General features: G+C 43.0%; 2 protein-coding genes and 1 pseudogene across 2 annotated transcripts; 2 read left to right on the forward strand and 1 right to left on the reverse strand.

Moving 5' to 3' along the window:
* Positions 1-6258: 6258 nt before the first annotated feature.
* Positions 6259-10942, forward strand: gal3st2 (galactose-3-O-sulfotransferase 2). The gene is made up of 6 exons (XM_069687561.1): positions 6259-6317; positions 7199-7303; positions 9032-9152; positions 9238-9274; positions 9307-9674; positions 9944-10942. Coding segments are annotated over exons 1-6 (1632 nt in total). The 5' UTR covers positions 6259-6315.
* A 2701-nt stretch (positions 10943-13643) lies between these two features.
* LOC138614248 (asparagine-rich protein-like) lies at positions 13644-14597 on the reverse strand. The gene has a single exon (XM_069687560.1). The coding sequence runs from the start codon at positions 14595-14597 to the stop codon at positions 13644-13646; it is 954 nt and encodes a 317-aa protein (XP_069543661.1).
* Positions 14598-21232: 6635 nt separating this feature from the next.
* On the forward strand, positions 21233-22832 carry LOC138614250 (piggyBac transposable element-derived protein 4-like; annotated as a pseudogene).
* Positions 22833-23716: the final 884 nt, after the last annotated feature.

Here is a 23716-nt window from a genome sequence, read left to right on the forward strand (position 1 = left end):
AGTTATAGAAACACACAGACAGTTATAGAAACACAAACAGTTATAGAAACAAAGACAGTTATAGAAACACACACAGTTATAGAAACACACAGACAGGTATAGAAACACAGACAGTTAAAGAAACATAGACAGTTATAGAAACACACAGACAGTTACAGAAACACAGACAGATATAGAAACACACAGACAGTTATAGAAACACAAACAGTTATAGAAACAGACAGTTATAGAAACACACACAGTTATAGAAACACACAGACAGTTATTGAAAGACAGAAAGTTACAGAAACACAGACAGTTATAGAAACACAGACAGGTATTTAAACACACAGTGACTTATAGAAACACACAGACACTCAGAAACACAGACAGTTATAGAAACACACACAGTTATAGAAACACACAGACAGTCTTAGAAACACAGACATTAATAAAAACACAGTTACAGAAACACACATTTATAGACAGTTTATAACTGTCTGTGTTTCTATAACTGTCTGTGTTTCTATAACTGTCTTTGTGTTTCTATAACTGTCTGTGTCTTTCTATAACTGTCTATGTTTCTATAACTGTCTGTGTGTTTCTATAACTCACTGTGTGTTTCTATAACTGTCTGTATTTCTATAACTGTCTTTGTGTTTCTATAACTGTATGTGTTTCTATACCTGTCTGTGTTTCTATAACTGTGTGTTTCTATAACTGTCTAACTGTTTTAGAAACACAGACAGATATAGAAACACACACAGTTATAGAAACACAGATAGTTAAAGAAACACACACAGTTATAGAAACACACAGACAGGTATAGAAACACAGACAGTTATTGAAAGACAGAAAGTTACAGAAACACAGACAGTTATAGAAACACACACAGTTATAGAAACACAGATAGTTAAAGAAACACACACAGTTATAGAAACACACAGACAGGTATAGAAACACAGACAGTTAAAGAAACATAGACAGTTATAGAAACACACAGACAGTTATAGAAACACACAGACAGTTATAGAAACACACAGTGAGTTATAGAAACACACAGACAGTTATAGAAACACAAACAGTTATAGAAACAAAGACAGTTATAGAAACACACACAGTTATAGAAACACACAGACAGGTATAGAAACACAGACAGTTAAAGAAACATAGACAGTTATAGAAACACACAGACAGTTACAGAAACACAGACAGATATAGAAACACACAGACAGTTATAGAAACACAAACAGTTATAGAAACACACAGACAGTTATTGAAAGACAGAAAGTTACAGAAACACAGACAGTTATAGAAACACAGACAGGTATTTAAACACACAGTGACTTATAGAAACACACAGACACTCAGAAACACAGACAGTTATAGAAACACACACAGTTATAGAAACACACAGATAGTCTTAGAAACACAGACATTAATAAAAACACAGTTACAGAAACACACATTTATAGACAGTTTATAACTGTCTGTGTTTCTATAACTGTCTGTGTTTCTATAACTGTCTTTGTGTTTCTATAACTGTCTGTGTCTTTCTATAACTGTCTATGTTTCTATAACTGTCTGTGTGTTTCTATAACTCACTGTGTGTTTCTATAACTGTCTGTATTTCTATAACTGTCTTTGTGTTTCTATAACTGTATGTGTTTCTATAACTGTCTGTATTTCTATAACTGTCTTTGTGTTTCTATAACTGTATGTGTTTCTATACTTGTCTGTGTTTCTATAACTGTGTGTTTCTATAACTGTCTAACTGTTTTAGAAACACAGACAGATATAGAAACACACAGACAGTTATTGAAAGACAGAAAGTTACAGAAACACAGACAGTTATAGAAACACACACAGTTATAGAAACACAGATAGTTAAAGAAACACACACAGTTATAGAAACACACAGACAGGTATAGAAACACAGACAGTTAAAGAAACATAGACAGTTATAGAAACACACAGACAGTTATAGAAACACACAGACAGTTATAGAAACACAGACAGTTATAGAAACACACAGACAGTTATAGAAACACAGACAGGTGTAGAAACACATGCAGTTATAGAAACACAGACAGTTATAGAAACACACACATTTATAGACAGTTTATAACTGTCTGTGTTTCTATAACTGTGTCTGTGACTGTGTGTTTCTATAACTATCTAACTGTTACAGAAACACAGACAGTTATAGAAACACAGACAGGTATAGAAACACACAGTGAGTTATAGAAACACACAGACACTCAGAAACACAGACAGTTAAAAAAAACATTGACAGCTATAGAAACACACACATTTATATCTGTGTTTCTATAACTGTGTCTATAACTGTGTGTTTCTATAACTATCTAACTGTTTTAGAAACACTGACAGTTATAGAAACACTGACAGTTATAGAAACACACAGACAGTTATGGCTGCTGCACGACTTCAACTACAATCACAGGCTGATATGAAACCTGTGCACAAAACCTGCTTTTACAATCCTGTGGAGAAATGATGGTTGAAGCAAAGTTAGATGAGACATTTTCCAGCCGGGAGTCTGCAGCCTCTCAGCGGGGCGGATTCATGATAGTCCGTCTCTGGAGCCGAAGGGTGGGGGGCGGATCAGCAGGAGGAGCCGACAGGGAGGGAGGGTGAGAACAAGACAGTGAGGGAGAGACCGAGAGACCGAGAGACCGAGAGGCAGGAGCGGGATCGTGGAGACAGTTGCATCGGGACTTGGTTGTGTTTCTGAGGAGATGCTGTCCCCACCAAGGAGATGGACCAGAGAAACTCCGCTCACCTCGTAAGTCCTCTCTCTTGCTCTTCTCTCACCTGTCTCCTTTTCCCCCCTCCCGGTCTGCAGGACATGCAAGATGTTTTGGTCCATCACTGAGGGACTGACAGACTCTCAGTCTGGAGGTAAATCATGTCGGAGTCGTTTCAACTCGTTCCATTCCTGACACATAAAATGTTTAGTACGTAGAAATATTTCATAAAGATGACTTTCATTTATTTAATTCATCAGTTGAACTTTCTTATCACACAAAAATGACTGATGTTAACAGGATGTTATGATTAGGGTGAGTGTTAGAGGATTAGGGTTATGATTAGGGTTAGTGATTAGGGTTAGTGTTAGAGGGTTAGAGTTATGATTATGGTTAGGGTAAGTGTTAGATGGTTAGGGTTAGGATTAAGGTTAGGGTTATGGTTAGAATTAGTGTGTTAGGGTTAGGATTAGGATTAGTGTTAGTGTTAGTGTTAAAGGGTTATGATTATGGATAGGATTAGGGTTATGATTATGATTAGGGTTAAGTTTAGTGATAGGATTAGGGTTAGGGTTAGGGTTAGGCCTTAGGTTTAGTTTTAGGGGTTAGGGTTATGGTTTATGTCCTGTTAGCATCCTGTTAGCATTCTGCTAACTTTATGTTAAGAACAGGATGTTAACCCTAACCCTAACCCCTAACCCTAACCCCTAACACCAACCCTAACACTAAAATTATTTTAACAGCAGTAAATGAAAAGAGAGCAAATTACCTGTAAAATCATTCGCCATAAAAGAATTACAAAAACAATCAGCACTGATATTCATTGTTATTTGCAGCCCTAAATATTAGTCATATGTTAAAATTAAATGTTAATTTAAATTGTTTTGAAATAACTTTCAAGTCAGAATTATAAGCATCATTTTAACATGATTAGGAGTTTGACTTTTATTCCTTCATGGATTAATTCAGATAATCCCAAGAGGTCATAAATCATCTGTAGTCTGAGTCGGACTGGACGGAACCGGACTCTGGTTCGTATCGGTCCTCGGTAGTCATGGCAGCAGTCTGAACTGTAGAGGAGAACTCGTCTCTGTTGATGAATGGTCATTTGTTCGTGGGTTGGCTGTTTGAAATTATCATCAGATGTATTTGAATTGAACCTCCAGTTCATTTAACATCTGGTTGGTTCTCTAACTGATTTTTTTTTTTTAAGTATTTCATCCTCCTGACGATCAGTTCTATAGGTTTGTGTTTTTTCCTGAGACAGTGTGATTGTCAGGAAGTTATTTCACCGTGATAATGTGTGCTTGTTCTTCAGCTTTCTAAATTAATCCACGGTGAAACCAACCCGGCAGGTTGAATCTGCGTTTGCAGGCTGCAGTGACTCGACTCGGTGGTCACACTGTGTCCTGTGTGTGAAATGTGAGGCGATCAGCATCAGATTTCAGTCTGCTGATTGGACCTGATTAGTGAAACAGTAGTCGGCGTTGGTGTCGTGTTCTGCAGCAGTCTGAGGTCAGACAGAGCCGTGGGCCTCACGGTCTGGTACAGAACATTTCAGGTCTCTTCATGTCATCGCTGTGGATTGGACTCTCCACTCCAGAAACTCAACATCAGTGGTGCTGCGGGTTCTCTCTGCAGGACAGAAATATCTCAACAACTTCCTCCCAGGAAGGTTTCTGGTTAGTCAACCTTAAACAGTAACCGACCTCCATGAAAGCAGAGGGAGCCATTGTTTGACTGTCAGATTTCATTTGAGAATGAGTTTAGTCCACTGAATAAACAGCATGCAGATATTGTAATAAACACCACACAGATATTGTAATAAACAGCATACAGATGTTGTAATAAACACCACACAATATTGTAATAAACACCATGCAGACATTGTATGAACCACTGACTGATGTCAAATGGTGGCTCCACACCAGCAGCTCAGAACATCAGCAGGGTTCTGTAGCTCGCTGTGAGGATAGATCAGAGGCTGCTGCTGGGCCGGGTGCAGTGAATCAAGGGTCACGGGCCTCAGATATGACTGAAATTCCTCAAACAGTCCAAGCTGCCTACCTGGAAGCACGTCTTCACTTTTACACAGAGGTTAAAAGTTTGTTTGTGTTTGTGAAAGGAGGAATAGGAGGAGAAGGAGCAGGCCATACTCCAGATGTTTCTGCAGTTCAAGGAAAGCGGTGACTCGGTGTCAGGAAGAGGTCAAACCTTGTGTTCTCCAGAGAAGGCGGCGGTGTTTCTGGATCATGTTTCTATCTGGTTTCTTCTTTGGAGAGTTTTAACAGCATTTGTGGACGCAGCGATGAACTGTGTTCACAGACAATGGTATTCACAAGTGTTCCTGAGCCCATGCAGTGATTTCCACTCCAGAATTGTGTGTTTTTAATGCAGTGCTGCCTGAGGGCCCGAAGATCACCACCATCCAATATTGGTTTTCCAGCCTTGTCCCTTGTGTTCAGAGATTTCTCCAGATTCTCTGAATCTTTTAATGATATTATGAACCGTAGACGATGAAATCCACTAATTCTTTGTAGTTTTACGTTGAGGAACATTATTCTTAGATTGTTGAACTATTTTTCCACAGTCTTTCACAGAGTGGTGAACCTCTCCCCATCTTCACTGCTGAGAGACTCTGCCTCTCTGAAATTATACTTTTATACCCAGTCATGTTACTGATCTGTTGCCATGGTAACCTCATTAGTTGACAGATGTTCCACCAGATGTTTTATTTTTTAGCTTTACACAATGTTTCCAGTCTTTTTTGAGGTGTGTTGCTGCCATCAAATACAAAATTAGCATTTATTTTTCATAAAACAATAACATTTCAACATTTGATATGTTGTTTTCAGTTTATTTTCAGTTAAATATGGGTTTGTGATTTGCAAATTATTGCATTCTGTTGTTTTTTTACACTTCAGACAGTGTCCCAACTCTTTTGGAACAATAGAACTGCAGTCGAATGGGGCCATGTGGACATGAGCCTTTAGAGTGCAGCCTGTGAGAGGGGCGGTGAAGAGTATCGTGTGTGTGTGTGTGTGTGTGTGTGTGTGTGTGTGTGTGTGTGTGTGTGTGTGTGTGTGTGTGTGTGTAACCTGGTATGCCTTTGTGAACGTGTTGTATTTACTTTAGCAGCACCCGCTGCTGCTGAGTACTTCCAGAAGTTCATGTTGGCAGAGATGGCTGAGTCTGAGTCCAACAACAGATCCACAGGCTGCTGCTGTCTGGATCCTCACCACTGTCTGTCTGGATCCTCACCACCGTCTGTCTTCTGGATCCTCACCACTGTCTGTCTAGTTCCTCACCACCTTCTGTCTAGTTCCTCACCACCTTCTGTCTAGTTCCTCACCACAGTCTTTCTGGATCACCTCAACACCTTCTGTGTTGATCCTCACCACAGTCTCGAGATAGTGGTCCTGCTGCTGTCTGTCCACGGTGGTCCACAGCAGGATTTCCTGCCATGATGATGACTCAGGCTCTCCAGATGATCAGCAGTATGAGCAGTGCAGAGGGGCTTCACATCACCAGTGAAGGACAATGAGCAGGAAGGAAATGTCAAGAGAGCATGTGTGTATTGTCTTTCATTATGAAGGCCAGTTAATAGAAAGGCACCAGAAAAATGACAAAATTAAACAATGAGCTGAGCATTTGTGAAACTTTTCTTCAGTCTGCTTTTAATTTCATCCTTAGGGCGGCACGGTGGTGCAGTGGTTAGCACTGTCACCTCACAGCAAAAAGGTTCCGGGTTCGAATCCGGTCCTGGGCCTTTCTGTGTGGAGTTTGCATGTTCTCCCTGTGCTTGCGTGGGTTCTCTCCGGGTTCTCCGGCTTCCTCCCATCATCCAAAAACATGCACCTCAGGTCAGGTTACCTGGCGCCGCGCTAGTGGCAGCCTGCTGCAGCATCTCCCCCCTGAGAGCCCCCCTGCTGTAGTGAAGAAATTTCCCTCGGGGATTAATAAAGTGTATAAAATCTAAAAATCTTTGGGAGACTTTGAGAGAGTCTAAATGTTTGCTTCACTCAGTAGACAGATGGACTTGATATGTTTTAGATGAAGTGTTTCACAGCACTTTAATGGACACTTTACTGTTAATGAAGAGAATTGTGTCTGTTTTAATGCAGTTACTGATCTGTTGCCAGGTATAGTTTTTTACTTTACACAACTTTTCAATTATATCTTGTATAATGAGATTTACAAATCATTGCCTTCTGTTTTATTTACATTTTACACAGCATCCCAACGGATTCAGAAAGCTTGTTGTTGAGTTGGACATGAACTTTTTTCTTACGTTTTCTGTGGCTCTACAAAACAGTGTTTTGTGTGTGTGTGTGTGTGTGTGTGTGTGTGTGCGTGCGTGCGTGCGTGTGTGTGTGTGTGTGTGTGTGTGTGTGTGTGTGTGTGTGTGTGTTTGTATCTTGCGTGTGTGTGTTGTGTTGTAACTGCTGCAGGTCTGTGAGGAGATGGCTGTGCACCAGGCGTCACTCTCTGTGGATTCTACTCATCCTGCTCATGGTCTGTGTTGCCATTCAGACGTTTGTTGCCCGCCAGGCCAGGTAGAGTCTGAGTCACGGCACCGACCGGTCCAAACGTTCACCACATTCAGCTGTCAGTAACTAGCAGAGGAATTGGAGATAATCCCGTCTACATACACATCCTGGAAACTCTTAATACCAAATCTGAACCACTGAGAGAAAGTGGAATCTAAAGATGAAGGAGTAAATAAGTGATTATTGCAGATCAGAGCCAGAGGTGATGCAAATAAAGATTTGAAATGATTTTTAAAGTGGTAAAGATGACTTTCTGTATAATGTTGGGTTTTAATAGTTGAGGAGGAGAGGGAAGATCTATGTACTGAGGCAATAAACTTTCCAGCTGCAAGAAAATACATTGATTGATGATTATGACATGTTCAAGTGTTTTCAGCAAAGAATGTTATTGTTAGAACTATAAAACTTTATATGATTATTTATCAGTCACAGGCAGCCTTCCTCAACACCAACCCTTCCTCAACCCTTCCTCAACCCCGACCCTTCCTCAACTCTGACCCTTCCTCAACCCCGACCCTTCCTCAGCCCTTCCTCAACACTTCCTCAACTCTTCCCCTTCCCCAACCCTTCCTTAACCCCAACCTCAACCCTTCCTCAACCTCAACTCTTCCCTTCTCCCAACCCTTCCTCTTCCTCAACCCTTCCTCAACCCCGACCCTTCCTCAGCCCTTCCTCAACACTTCCTCAACTCTTACCCTTCCCCAACCCTTCCTTAACCCCAACCTCAACCCTTCCTCAACCTCAACTCTTCCCCTCTCCCAACCCTTCCTCTTCCTCAACCCTTCCTCAATCCTGACCCTTCCTCAACCCGACCCTTCCTCAACCTCAACTCGTCCCCTTACCCAACCCTTCCTCAACCTCAACTCTTCCTCAACCTCAACCTCAACCCTTCCTTAACCCCAACCCTTCCTCAACCTCAACACTTCCTCAACTCTTCCCCTTCCCCAACCCTTCCTTAACCCCAACCTCAACCCTTCCTCAACCTCAACTCTTCCACTTACCCAACCCTTCCTCAACCTCAACTCTTCCTCAACCTCAACTCTTCCTTAACCCCAACCCTTCCTCAACCTCAACACTTCCTCAACTCTTCCCCTTCCCCAACCCTTCCTTAACCCCAACCTCAACCCTTCCTCAACCTCAACTCTTCCACTTACCCAACCCTTCCTCAACCTCAACTCTTCCTCAACCTCAATCCTTCCTTAACCCCAACCCTTCCTCAACCTCAACTCTTCCCTTTCCCCAATCCTTCCTCAACCTCAACTCTTCCTCAACCTCAACCCTTCCTGAACTCTTTCACAACCCTTCCCCAACCTCAACCCTTCCTGGAGCCTCACCAGAATTTAGGAACACACAATGACAGCAGCAACATACTCGGTTTAACGCAGCATCCAGTGATCAAACTCAGGGTTCATTAAGTTGAATGCAAAGTTCTGTGTGCCTGAGCCTTGGTCACGTATACGGTAGCATCCTGAGTGCACCCCCCCACACCACACCACTACCACCACCACCACCTGACACACGTAGAGCAGGTGTGTTTTACAGGATGTGAGCTCTTTTAGAACCAGCAGCATTTCAATATTCAGAACCTTTGGTTTATGACATCATCTTTTCTGGGAAGAACACACTCAAATACAACTCAAAAATACTTATATATATATATATATATATATATATATATATAGATATACGTACGTCATGTTGCATCATACTGACAGTGTCTCGTACTTTTTCCAGAAATGACAAGCTGACAGGACTCCCACATCTGAGGTTTCCTGTCAACAAACAGAACCTGTTCCCCACTTTGCCCACTGAATGGGTCAGCCTCCAGCCGGAGTCTTCACCGACAGCACAGCAGGTCATCAAGTCACTGCAGACAGAACGGACTGCAGCTCCTCTTCATCAGCTGAGAAGAGGAAATAAAGTCTTCAATCTTTCTACAGGCTTCCAGATGGAAGAAAGAAAAGTTTCACCCCACGAGTTGCTTTTAAAGCTCGCTGACGGGCCGAGTCGTGAACCCCCCAACTCTTCGGTCCTCCACGGTACCAGGAAAGGACCGAATGGCCAAACGCTCGTCAACACGTCCACCACATCCATTTTTTTAGAGCCTCATATGAACAGAGTTTACACAGAAGCATCCTGCCAACCCAAGTCTCGCATTGTTTTCCTCAAGACACACAAGACCGCCAGTAGCACTATCCTAAACATCCTGTATCGCTACGGCGACAGCAGGAACCTGACCTTCGCCCTCCCGCTCAACAAACACAGTCAGCTGTTCTACCCGTTCTTCTTCACTTCGCACTTCGTGGAAGGCGTCAGCAGCAGAGCCGTGAGAAACTTCCACATCATGTGCAACCACATGAGGTTCAGGAAGTCAGAGGTGAGCTTCATCACAGAACCATTCAAGTTGTTGAGTTTTGACAAGGGTTTTTGATTTACGTTGGTTAATTTAGGAAACCAGAACTGTGTCTATCAGATCCAGACGGGCTCAGACAGGCCGGTACATCTGGGTCCCTGATGGGGCTGAGGGAGCTTTGGAGTCCATGTCATCATTTATGTGGACCACATGGTGTCCACATACAACAGGAGTCTCCAACACGTAGCTCCTCCCACTTCTGAGTAACTCTCACTTCGTTTTGCATGTCTTAGGTGGCGAAGGTGATGCCTGGAGATACCTTCTACTTCTCCATCCTCAGAAACCCTGTGGCTATGATGGAGTCCATCTTTATATACTTCAAGAGCATCCCAGCCTTCCAGAAGACTCACAGCTTGGACGACTTCTTCGACAGCAGCTGGAAAAGCTTCAACGCATCGCTGACTAACAACCACTATGCCCACAATGTCCTGGCTTTTGACTTTGGGTTTGACAACAATGTTGTTGCCGGTGCTGATGACCTGAACGACAGAGCCACTGACGCCATAGCGGCCATAGATCAGGACTTCAACCTCATTCTTATCTCTGAATACTTTGATGAGTCCATGATCTTGCTCAAGCACGCCCTCTGCTGGTCTTTGGAAGATGTGGTTTCCTTTCGGCTCAACAGTCGCAGTGAACGAACTCGTCGGTCGCTCTCACCAGAAACGGCAGAGAAAATCAGGAGGTGGAACGCTTTAGACTGGAGGATTTACCTGCACTTTAACGCCACCTTCTGGCACAAGGTGGATACTGTGGTTGGCCCAGAAAAGATGAGGAGGGAGGTGTCTCAGTTGAGAGAGCTGCAGGCCGAGCTGGCCAACACCTGCCTGACAGATGGGGGTGCAGTGGATCCGTCTCAGGTAAAAGACGCCGGGCTGAAGCCGTTCCAGTACGGAGCCGCTGTCATTCAGGGATATAACTTAAACCCACAGCTAGACCAACAAAGCAAAACCAAATGTCAGAGACTCATAACTCCTGAACTGCAGTACACAGAGCGTCTGTATACACGGCAGTTCCCAGAAGCAGCTGCTCAGCACAGACGACCAACAAACATACGTGTTCCTCAGCATCAACGCTCAGGCAGAGCTGCTCTGATGGGACCGGTTCTGGAGAGAGGAGTCCGTCGCAGACTCACCTGGAGACACAGCTTCTCACATCTCAGTCACCAGGAGGCTTCCAGGAGGTCCATGCTACCTCACACAGAAGCACGTCAAAAAACACACGTGTCGTGACTCACGCTGCGACATGTCGCACTGAGAGGGGTGAAAGGGACCAATCCGTCTGATGCTCATCGTCTATAAAACCAGGTAACATCTTCTGTTTCTAAAGTCTTACCAGGAGAGAAGCTTCTCTGGAGGTGGTGCTGCAGGAATAAACCTAAGGTCCTCATCTGCTCGTTATTGAGGCAAGTTTCATCCTCCTCTGACACCCTGTTGTTCAAATGACGTTGTCCGTGCCTTCGAGTAGAGACGTCATAGTTTGGACAACTAACCTTCATGGTTCCCACTAAGGAGCACAATGAGAACAGTTACATTGTACTGTCTCTCTTTAACATACACAGCAGGAGGAACCATGATGTTTGCCTTGTTTAAATATTGGAAGCATCTCGGTTCTGTCCAAAGTGAGGACTGGGATGAGTAGTCCAATAAATGACCTCCTCAGTCCTTTCCTGACCTCTATTGCTTGACTCTTGATCCCATTGGAAAACATGATAAGGTCAAGGAAAGATGAGAAGGAGAATTCATGAGGACTTTGGAAAGGAGAACCGCCATGTTCAGAGGATCCGACTCCACTTACACGAGGCTACATAGTTATAACGAGTTAAACAATAAAATAAAAATATCCTGACAGCTGTCATTAATACTCAGCCTCTCTGAGGATGGACACTGGATCAATATTTTACCTGCAGCTGATAAACTGTGACTGAGAGACGTGTCTGATGTGAAAACAGCAGTTTCATATCACCTTTGTTCCTCCCGTTAGATCCATCTGATCTGTTTCAGGCAGATTCCTTCATGAAGTTACTGATGTGGTTCCAACTGTGTCTGTGGAGACGCTCATATGAATCCTGCTGCAGCATGAAGCTGCAGGTTTTTAATAAACTCAGAGGAAAGATTCCCACAAACAGCTGCAAGCACCAAACTAAACTTAGTAAAGTTAAACTTTTTATGGACATTTATGTTTGTAACAATGTAAAACTGTAGAGCAACGTGACCGAGGCCGAACGACACATGAAAGGTGTTCTGCGGTTTCAGGATGATCTGTGTGAACCTTCCACAACTAAAAACAGAAAACTGATATGTTTTTACTCTTTATAAACTTTATGAACCATCAAGTTGCTGGCCTGAAATGTGTCGCATTAAATGTTGCGGCCACAAGGAAGGATGGTCCGGTGTATCTTCTGCTGAAGGAGATAGGAAAGGAAGCATTGAAGCTCCTTTCTTTAGCATTTTAACAATTCCAACCCACTGAGGAAATGTACTATTCGAATGTACCCCTGGTCTCTCCAGTAGCAAACAGGTCAAAGGACACCATGTTGAGGAGCCCTGATCTGAGTTACTGACCGTCTTCATATTGTCTGAGTTGTTCGGTGTGTTTGATATGTGAATAATGGGATTCCTATTTATTTCCGATGAAGTTTCATGTCTGTTGTTCAGTGACTCCATTGTTCCATATAAAGATGGTGATTTTCAGGACCAAAATAACATCAAAGAAACGTGAAGATGTGAAGTGAGATGAGTTAAAATGTCGAGAGGAGATCAGTTGTTTCTGGTTTCCTGTTTTTCATCAGAGAACATTTCTGTGGAGTCAAACCTGTTTCATGTTGCTGTGTACAACATCTGACTCGGGTGTATTTTTTATTAGAGTGAGCTCTGTTTCCATAGCAACACATGGGGATGTGTTGCTATGGAAACAGACTAACAACTGGAAAACAATCAGTCGCGTCAGTAGACTCTTATTATGTAATGTTTACTACTCCAGGAAGTCATCCGACCCTGAGCAACCACCTAGCAACAGAGGATTTCTAGTCTCCAACTGAATAAATACAGAACATAGAAACACTAAACTGCTCAGCTAGCTTAGTCTGGTTGGAACAAAGATATCTGATGAACAAAGATATCTGATGAATAAAGATATCTGATGAACAAAGATATCTGATGAACAAAGATATCCATGTTCTCCTGTGTTTTTAACATTTTAGCTCCGTGTCATGTGTTCAAACCAAACCGGTCCAGCTAGCCTCCACTAGGATTGTAAGTGCGTGACTATCCGTGGTGTTACGGTACGGGTGCTCGGAGCGACCAAAAAGGACCAAAAGAGACCCGACTTCACCAAATGGGTCTTTAATAGATCTCTGGGGCAGAGCTACTGGTTGTATAAACTGTATTTCATTTATGTCTCCTTTAATTTATATTACCCAGCTGATAAAAAAATAAAGTTAAACTGCATATGACTGAAGAACATCTAATAATGTGAATTCTAGAAGAAAATTCTTCTGCTTTCTTGACGGAAGACTGAAAACAAATGTTCATTATTATGATTCCAGGTGAGATGTTTCAGGTCTGTGAGGAGTTACCAGCTCATGTTCACGTTGTTAACATTGATGTTCAAGTTACATTACATTTAGCTGACACTTTTATCCAAAGCGACTTACAACACACAATTTTAGGGTTCAGTGTTTTGCTCAAGGACACTTAGGCATGTGGACAGGAGGAGCTGGTAATCGAACCACCAACCGTACAATTAGTGTGCAAACCACTCTACCAACTGAGCTACAGCCTCCCATGTTCACTTTCATGTTGATGTTGATGTTGACGTTCATGTTGACGTTCATGTTGATGTTGACATTGATGCTCATGTTGATGTTAACGTTGATTTTGATGTTGACGGTGATGTTCATGTTGACGTTCATGTTGACGGTGACGTTCATGTTCATGTTGTGTTGATGTTGATGCTCATGTTGATGTTGACATTGATGTTGATGTTGACGTTGGCATTCATGTTTATGTTGATGTTCATGTTTATGTTGACGTTGATGTTCATGTTGATGTTGACGATGTTCATGATGTTGACGTTGACGTTCATGTTCATGCTGACGTTGATGTTGACATTGACGTTGATGTTGATGTTGACGTTGATATTGACGTTGATGTTGACATTGATGTTGACGTTGATGTTGACGTTCATGTTGATGTTGACGTTGATTTTCATGTTGATGTTGAAGTTGATTTTCATGTTGATGTTAACGTTCATGTCAACGTTGACGTTCATGTTGATGTTGACGTTGATGTTGATGTTAATGTTGACGTTGACGTTCATGTTGATGTTGATGTTTATGTTGATGTTGATGTTGATGTTGACATTGATGTTGATGTTGACGTTGACGTTGATGTTGATGTTAATGTTAATGTTGACGTTGACGTTCATGTTGACGTTGACGTTCATGTTGATGTTGACGTTGATTTTGATGTAGATTTTGATGTTGATGTTGACGTTCATGTTAACGTTGACGTTCATGTTGATGTTGACGTTGATTTTGATGTTGACGTTGATTCTGATGTTGACGTTGACGATGTTCATGTTCATGTTCATGTTCATGTTGACATTCATGTTCATGTTGACTTTGATGTTGATGTTCATGTTGATGTTGACATTGACATTCATGTTCATGTTCATGATGTTGACGTTGACGTCGATGTCGATGTTGACGTTGATTTTCATGTTCATGATGTTGACGTTGATGTTCATGTTCATGATGTTGACGTTGACGTCGACATCGATGTTGACGTTGACGTTGATGCTCATGTTCATGTTGATGTTGACGTTTATGTTGATGTTGACGTTGATGTTCATGTTCATAATGTTGACGCTGACGTCGATGTTCATGTTGATGTTTACGTTGATTTTGACGTTGATGTTCTTGTTCCTGCATCTTCACATTAGTTTAATCACATTTAGATCAACTCAGTGTTTTCACACGAAGTTCAGTTCAGTTCAGACTGATGAGGACAGACTGAAAAGGACAGACTGATGTGAACAGACTAGAGAGGACAGACTCAAGGGGACAGGACAGAATGATGATGACAGGAAAGACTGAAGAGGACAGACTGATCAGGACAGATTGATGAGGACAACAGGCTGATGAGGACAGGTCAGACTGAAAAGGACAGGAAAGACTGAAGAGGACAAACTGATGATGACAGGACAGAATAAAGTAAAATAAATATATTTTTACTGCTATTTTACTGCTATTGTATTGCTTTTCTATTGTTCTATTATTATCTTATTGCTTCTGTATGCTGCTGTAGCGAAAAAAAATTCCCCTCGGGGATTAATAAAGTAACTACCTAACCTAACCTAACCTAAAGAGGACAGGAAAGACTGATGAGGACAGACTGATGAGGACAGGACAGACTGAAAAGGACAGACTGAAACACGGTGAACTTCATTACAGCTTCCTCCTGCAGCTGAACTCTACCTGGTAAAGAAGTTCTCAGTGAACATCATCTCCAGTGAAGAAAAGAGTTTCAGAAGACAAATGAACAGAAAGTGAGAGGATTGAACCACGAGAGGGAGCTCTTGTTCATTTTTTGTCCCACAGCCACTTCAGTACTGTTGCATGGAACAAAGTGGAAGTCTGCCCCCTGGTGTTCGGAAGTTGTTATTACACTAATAAACAGTTTTCTGATCCTGTTCTTGTTAATGAGAGGAGCTGCTGCCCAGCGTGTGACGTGTGTTTGCTCCGGCACACGAGCACGGTCTGTGTGTGTGTGTGTGTGTGTGTGTGTGTGTGTGTGTGTGTGTGTGTGTGTGTGTGTGTGTGTGTGTGTGTGTGTGTGTGTGTGTGTGTGTGTGTGTGTGGCAGCAGTACTTCTAATCTCTGCAGTCTTTGCTGAGGAACAATCCTGTTTTCATTTTGCTCTCCAGGAGAATCAAACTAAAAGGATGAACTCTTTCATCCTTTTCCTCCATCATGATGTTTTACATCAGTGAATTTGTCTGCAAATTGTTCCTTCTTCTTTGTGTTTAAATATATAAAAAAAAAACTCTGAAAAGGTTTTATCCTGATAAAACCTGAGCAGTCATTAATGTCCACTGATCCAGCAGCATTGGTTCTGACAGCTGACAGATTATTTATGATGGTATTTATAGATTTCATTTCAACACAACATAGACATAACAGAGTCTCTCTGCTACTATTATTGATCTTTTCTGCAATTTAAGCTTTCTTAAAAAGTATGAGATGATATCAGTGACACTTCCAATGTACTTGGATCAGATATTCGTGGTGTCACACATCACTAGTCATCATCATCCTGCTTCTCTTTAAAAGGGGGATGAAGGGGCGCTTCCCACTTAACTCAAACTCTTTTGAAATTATCTGTTGAACTATGACTATTAACAACAATAATTATAATAATAATAATAACAATTACAATAATAATAATAATAATAATAATAATAATAATAATAATAATAATAATGATTGAGTGGTTTGCTCTTTTTCACTTTTTCCTTTCCTGGTCAGCCAACTGCATTCTCATGTGTTCCCATGTTATCTCCAGCTTGAGCTTCTGGTTGTTAAAGATATTCTGACGTCCCACCAAGTGTTTTCAATGATTCCCACAAAAACTCAACGTTTAGAGCAACAAAACATAATTTAAGAAAGACCAGGAACAACCTCCGAAAACACATTTATCAGCAGCACACAACTCCCCCAAATACACAAACACAGCAAATCAGGCAGTCAGTGAACAGTGTTGACCCACTGGAGGTGCACACAAAACCTAACACACACAAAACCTAACACACACAACCTAACACACACACAACCTAACACACACACACACACACACACACACACACACACACACACACACACACACACACACACACACACACACACACACACACACACACACACACACACACACACAACCTCAGACACACAACCTAACACACACCAAACCTAACACACAACCTAACACACACAACCTCAGACACACAACCTCAGACACACATCCTAACACACACAAAACCTAACACACAACCTAACACACACAACCTAAGACACACAACCTAACACACACACAACCTAACACACAACCTAACACACACAACCTAACACACACACAACCTAACACACAACCTAACACACACACATCCAAAAACATGCACCTCAGGTCAGGTTACCTGGCGCCGCGCTAGTGGCAGCCTGTTGCAGCAGCTCCCCCCTGAGAGCTCCCCTGCTGTAGTGAAGACATTTCCCCTCCGGGATCAATAAAGTGAGAAAAAAAAACAAAAAAAACAAAAAAACTAACACACACACACAACCTAACACACACACACAACCTAACACACACACAAACTAACACACACAACCTAACACACACACAACCTAACACACACAACCTAACACACACAACCTAACACACACACAACCTAACACACACACACAACCTAACACGCACACAACCTAACACACACAACCTAACACACACATAACCTAACACACACACACAACCTAACACACACAACCTAACACACATAACCTAAAACACACACAACCTAACACACACAACCTAACACACACACACACACACACAACACACACAACCTAACACACACACAACCTAACACACAACCTAACGCACACAACCTAACACACACACAACCTAACACACACAACCTAACACACACACAACCTAACACACAACCTAACACACACAACCTAACACACAACCTAACACACACACAACCTAACACCATCACAATCTAACACACACACACACACACACACACACACACACACACACACACACACACACACACACACACACACACACACACACACACACACACACACACACACACACACACACACACACACACACACACACCCGACCTACAGGTGTATTTATCTTCCCAGCCGGGCTGACAGACAGCAGGTGAGGGAGAACATCACAGGTGCAACCAATGTTCCTGATGTGCAGTGAATGAGTCTCTATGTAAAATTAGAGAAGATTAAATAATTTGTGCAACATTTAGAGCTTTTTCAATTGTTAAAGTTTTTTTTTTTCTGTTGTGGATTAATTTAAGGAACAGTTCTTCATTAATATTTTCCCTCTCCTTTGGTTGTTCAAGGCTTTTAAACACTACACATAATTACATGATGGTTCTCTAACTTTAGAATCTCCACCAGTCACATCTGGTTTTTAGATTTTTCTCTTGCAGAGCTCCAGATGTCCAGGCAGATATTGACATTTAATTTAAATGCGAATCAAATAAGTAATGATCTTCACAATGTCACAACCTCATAGTGTAAGTTTCTATGTCAGCACACATTTGGCACAACAATTACTGTTCTGGTGAACGAGTAAAGTCGCTGCCATAAACTATAATATATTAGACCAGATCGAGGTGCTTCAGTAATGTATGTTAATGAGTCTCCATGTAGCTAAAACAGAATACGGGAAGTAATGAAAAATATAAAATGTCTTGTTATTTACATTTTTATGTTCTGAGATTTTCAGCAGACAAAGTCCAGCCAAAATTAATATTTTTCTAACTTTCCGTATGGATTCTCAGCTTCCACATATTTTCCTGTTTAGTAGCTGCTCCCAACCATCGGCCAGGAGGAGATGAAGATGAACAGTGACTTTACAACAGTTCAATAACACCACCAGTTTGTTCAGCTACACGGTGAAGCTGAGATTTTCACTGTGAACATGTCTTCAGGTTAGTGATGTCTGATACCTCTGATTATCATAAACTATGTACACAGCCTCTCAAAATACACTGTAGAGGAGGAACTGTTATATTTATCTGTTATATGTATTCAATTCAATTAAATTCAATTTTATTTCTATAGCGCCAAATCACAACTCAGGTTATTTCATGGCACTTAACACATTAAAGTCTTTACAGCAAGACTTTACAATATTATACAGAGAAACCAACAATTCAACAATTCAATAATTCATCAATTCAACAATTCAACAATTCCCACAATCAGCTAGGAGGGAAAAAAAACTCCTCTTTAAGGGAGAAAAACCTCCAACAGAGGGAAGAAAAACTCCCTTTAACCCTTGTGTTGTCCTCGGGGTCTCTGTGACCCAGGCACTTGTTTTTCTTTGCAAAATGATTTTCACTCCATATTTTCATAGCACCACAGGCACCAAACTATTTATTCTTTTTTTTTGCAAATGTGAACAAAATTGACAAGAAACTGATCAAAGTGATTCAACAAATGTTTCAATATATTTCAATAAATAATTTAATAAATTAAGTATCAAATCCAGGATAAATACTCTTTCAGACATTCAAAACATGAAAAAGCCCATGGAAATAAATAAATAAATAATTCAATAAATACAATAAATAAGATAATGTTGCGCTAAATAAAAACATCCTGTAAGGTCACTTGTACTTCCTGTGAGCTCGTAGTGACACGATAAGTGTGCATCCGTCAGGGTACATTCACACAGTTAAACACGTTACAGTACAACAGTAGGTACTGACATGGAGGTGGAGTACACGGTACCTTACATTTTAGACCCATGGACATGTCTAGGGTCACACATTATTTCATCTGTGGTTCATGGCTGCAGTTCCTGTTTGCTGTACTGTGAACCCCCCTGAGAGTGCCAGCGGGGCAGCAGGCCTCACGTGGAGCCTCCGGTCCTCACAGGGCACACACACCAAAGAAAGTCTTCCCCGGCCTGTCCTCCAGTATCTACTGGAGGACATCAGCTCCATCACCGTCCTCAGTCGGTTCCCGGTCCTCAGGTTGAACACAGCTCCCGTGTACACAGCAGAGAACCAGCTGCCGTCCTCATCCGTGTCGGCGCTGGCCGTCCTCTGACATGCCGTCCGGACAGAGTGTATGATGGTCTGGTAGCCCTTGTGTTGTCCTCAGGTCTCTGTGACCCAGGTCCACAGGTATCAGCGGGGAGATCAACTTGATCACTCGTGTTGTCCTCAGGTCCCTGTGACCCGGGCCTCGTGCTCAACGCAACCCTCGTCCTCGGCTCTCTGACCCAGGCCTCCGTTTTTGCTACATATGAACGTGTCCAATTCCATTGTAACTGAAGAATACATTTATTGTGTGATGTCTGTTGTAATCATATTGTTTATGTGCTACCTGTTCTTAATCTTGTCTTTTTTGTGGAATGTTTCCAACAGTCACAGAGATGTTATGAGGAAACAATCGGTTTTCCGCGGGGGTATTGTTCCTGTTGGTGATATTCATAAATGGACAAACGTGTCACTGCCAAAAGAAACACAAAGGTAAGTGCTAAAAAACACACCAAAAAAAAAAAGCAAACCGTCACCGAGTCAGCAGGTTTGTCAGGAGAGCAGAGTGAATATAAGAAGCCCATTATAGGACTCTAAATGTAGACAAAGAAGCGCTTGTAATTCTGAAATGAGTTGGTCCATTCGCGAGTACACCAACACAACCTGTCTTCTCCCCTGCGGTACTGAAAATGTTTGGGAAATACAAAGTCTAGAACTGTTTCTGGCTTTGTAGCTTCTATACTATTGTAGTAATGTATTGAGGATAGTAATAATTTGAGAATACACAGTTGCACAAAGAACGAGTACTTCATGTAGTGACACACATGTTGTTGTTGTTTTGTTTGTTTATCCTGCACAGGCGCCACGTATCTGAACGAGCTGAGACTCGTTTTGGTTGGAAAAACCAGATTGGGCAAGACTTTGTCAGGAAACACCATCCTGGGCCATGTTGATGCCTTCAAAGAGGACACGTCACCTGAATCTATAACTAAAGAATGCCAAAAACAACAAGTGAAATACGGCGACAGGAAACTCGTTGTCATCGACTCTCCGGGTCTGTTTGACGCCAACAAAACCCAACAACAAGTGAAAGTCAGCATCGAGAGCATCGAGAGGAAAACACGACACCAGTGAGATGCACCGCGAAGGCCAGAGGAGACTCGAGGAGAGGAGGGAGAAGAGGAGGCAGGAGGAAGAGCGAAGGACAAGGCAGGAGGAGGACAGGTTCAGAGAGCATAAGATAAATGCAGACTGGTGTAAAGCAGCAGGTTGGCATCGCTGGGAGCTTCACCCTTCGTACGCTCTCTTGGTACTGGATGGAGGGCAGGGACTAAGAAACGTCTACGATTGGACAACAGACATGTTTCTCTGAGTGAGTCGCCTGTGACCAAATGAACAATTGGTAATAGAGACCTGACGGTTGTACAACTTGTAAAAAAAAAAAACAGGACTCGCGTCCCACGCACACCCCTCGTCCTCGGGTCCCACGCACACCCCTCGTCCTCGGGTCCCACGCACACCCCTTGTCCTCGGGTCCCACGCACACCCCTCGTCCTCGTGTCTCCCGCAGGCAAACAAAATAAGCAGAGAGATGGACTCGACCGCCTGTGGAAAATCTCAACCCGGTCCACGTTTTGTCTAGTTTGCGTAGGAGCAAACATAACATATTAATCTAGCCTCTATGACACATGCGGACACGCGACTCTGTCCTACACATCGAAGCCATGGCTGCATGTTTCACAGCCGAACAGGTCATGCAACAGCTCATGTTGGACGTACAGCAAGATTACGAAGAGGAAGCGGAGGACGTGTCTGAGGAAGAAGACGGGGAAGAGTACAACCCGGACCACGACGAGTCCGCCTCAGAAGACGAAGAACAGGAAATTCCCCGGGGTGAAACTCTCCTCTCCAAAAACGGAAAAATAACATGGTCGTCGGCATCGTACGCCAAAGGGTCAAGTAGAGCCGGAGGACAGCCGGCGGGGACCGCGACGGAGCCAGGTCCCATCGCGTATGCGGCGTCGCACGCCCACAACATAGCTTCTACCTTCTCCCTGTTTGTCACGCCGGCGATAGAAACAATCCTCCTGGAGATGACCAATCTTCAGGGTTTTAGAAGGTATGGAGATGGCTGGAAAGCGATGAGCGAGACCGATCTGCGCGCATACATAGGGCTGCTCATCCTAGCCGGTGTCTACAGGTCCCGAGGCGAGGCCGCGGCCAGTCTATGGGACGTGGAGAGCGGAAGGGTTATTTTCCGTGCCACTATGCCACTCAAAGTCTATCACACTTACTCGAGACTTTTACGGTTCGACAACCGCAAGACGAGACCCGCCAGACGAGACCCGCCAGACGTGCTACGGACAAACTGGCAACCGTACAAGAGGTCTGGGACGCGTGGGTGGAGCGACTGCTGCACCTCTACAACCCAGGGCCCGAAGTGACCGTGGATGAGCAGCTGGTGCCATTCAGAGGTGGGGTTTCTATATTTTTGTTGTTGTTGTGTTGTTGTTCACAGTTTTTACAAAATAACATAACCTCTCGCTCTACCCGCTAGAGAAAAAACAAAATTATAAAAAATTATAAAAACTAAAAAAACATAAACAACCAAATGTCTTGTCCCCTCTTCAAAGGTCGTTGTCCGTTCCATCAGTACATGCCCAGCAAGCCTGCGAAATACGGGGTCAAGTCGAGGGTCGTTTGCAACGTGAGATCCAGCTACGCTTGGAAGATGCAAGTCTGCACCAGGAAGGCTAGCAGCAGCGGCTCGGAGAAGAACCAAGGGATGCGAGTCGTGCTCGATGTGACGGAGGGTCTCGGCGGTCGCAACGTGACCCGCGACAACTTCTTCACTTCTTACGAACTCGGACGACAGCTCCTGAAGAGGAACATCACCACGGTCGGCACGGTGCGCAAGAACAAACCCGAGCTTCCGTCTGCGCTGCTTACACCAAAGGACAGATGGGTGTTCTCGTCAAAGTTCACCTTCACGCCCACGACCGCTTTAGTGTCCTACTTCCCAAAGAAAAACAAGAACGTGATACTCATGAGCACGCGCCACACAGAGGCCACTGTCAGCGATCGAGACGACAGGAAGCCTGCCATCGTCCTCGACTACAACTGCCACAAAGGAGGTGTGGACAACCTAAATAAGGTGATAGGAACGTACAGTTGCAGACGGAAGACCGCTCGCTGGCCCCTGGTCATATTCCACAACATCATCGACGTGTCCTCCTACAATGCCTTTGTGATATGGAGAGAGCTAACAAGAAGAGGGTGTTCCTGGAGCAGCTGAGCAAGGCGCTTGTAACACATATGATATAACACTGGACGGTTTGACCCAGAGGACACTGGGTGTACATACGATATGAGATAACGCTGGACGGTTTGGCCCGAGGACACTGGGTGTACATACAATATGAGATAATGTTGGACGGTGCCATTCATGCCAATAAAGAGATCGGCCTGTCAAGTGTCTAATGAACTCTATAACAGGCTTAACTCGCTGTAATAATCCCACCTTCAAGGTTCAAGGCTCATTTTCCCATCACATCCATATTAATACACATACAGTGGAACGAGATCTCGTTTCTCAGGACGAGAGTGTGAAAAGATAATTATCAAAAAAATTCCTGAACACAATTAAAATATGCAGCTAAAAACATACATAAAACATAATTAAAAAGACAATAATAGAACAGCAGAGATCGCCTGAAAAGTAAGAGGTCATAAATATAAGACATAACATAAAGAATGTCCTCTAGTAAAGGACTCAGTAAAACAGCATCAAGTCCAGCAAGGTGCAGAGTGTTAAACGTTGAACAGTTTTATCACCTGTGGAAAGAAGCTGTTCTAGAGTCTGTAGTTGGATTTGATAGAGCAGAAGATCAAACAGTCCATTTCTTTAATTCTGCTTAAAATCCAGCAGATTTTATGGAAGAAATGAGTGAGAAGTGTCTGTGTTTGTTAAGAATGACGCTCTGGACGAGCAGATCTGACTTTACTGAGGTAACTGCAGGGTTTTCAGTTCTTACTGGGAAACCTATTATGATATGGGACTGGATAGGACCCGAACGCAGGCACAGAATCGAGATCAGATAAAGAACAGACGTTATTTTCCCGTGGATGTGTCCAGGCAGGCTGGCAGGGGGTCACGGAAGACCCAGGCAGAGTAGGGGCTGGATCACTGTGGGGTTTCCAGAGGTCCG

The sequence above is a fragment of the Brachyistius frenatus genome, unplaced genomic scaffold (genome assembly GCF_029030835.1).
Source record: "Brachyistius frenatus isolate BFR_SWC_R1_liver_20210118 unplaced genomic scaffold, ASM2903083v1 Contig_473, whole genome shotgun sequence".
Taxonomy (NCBI): domain Eukaryota; kingdom Metazoa; phylum Chordata; class Actinopteri; family Embiotocidae; genus Brachyistius; species Brachyistius frenatus.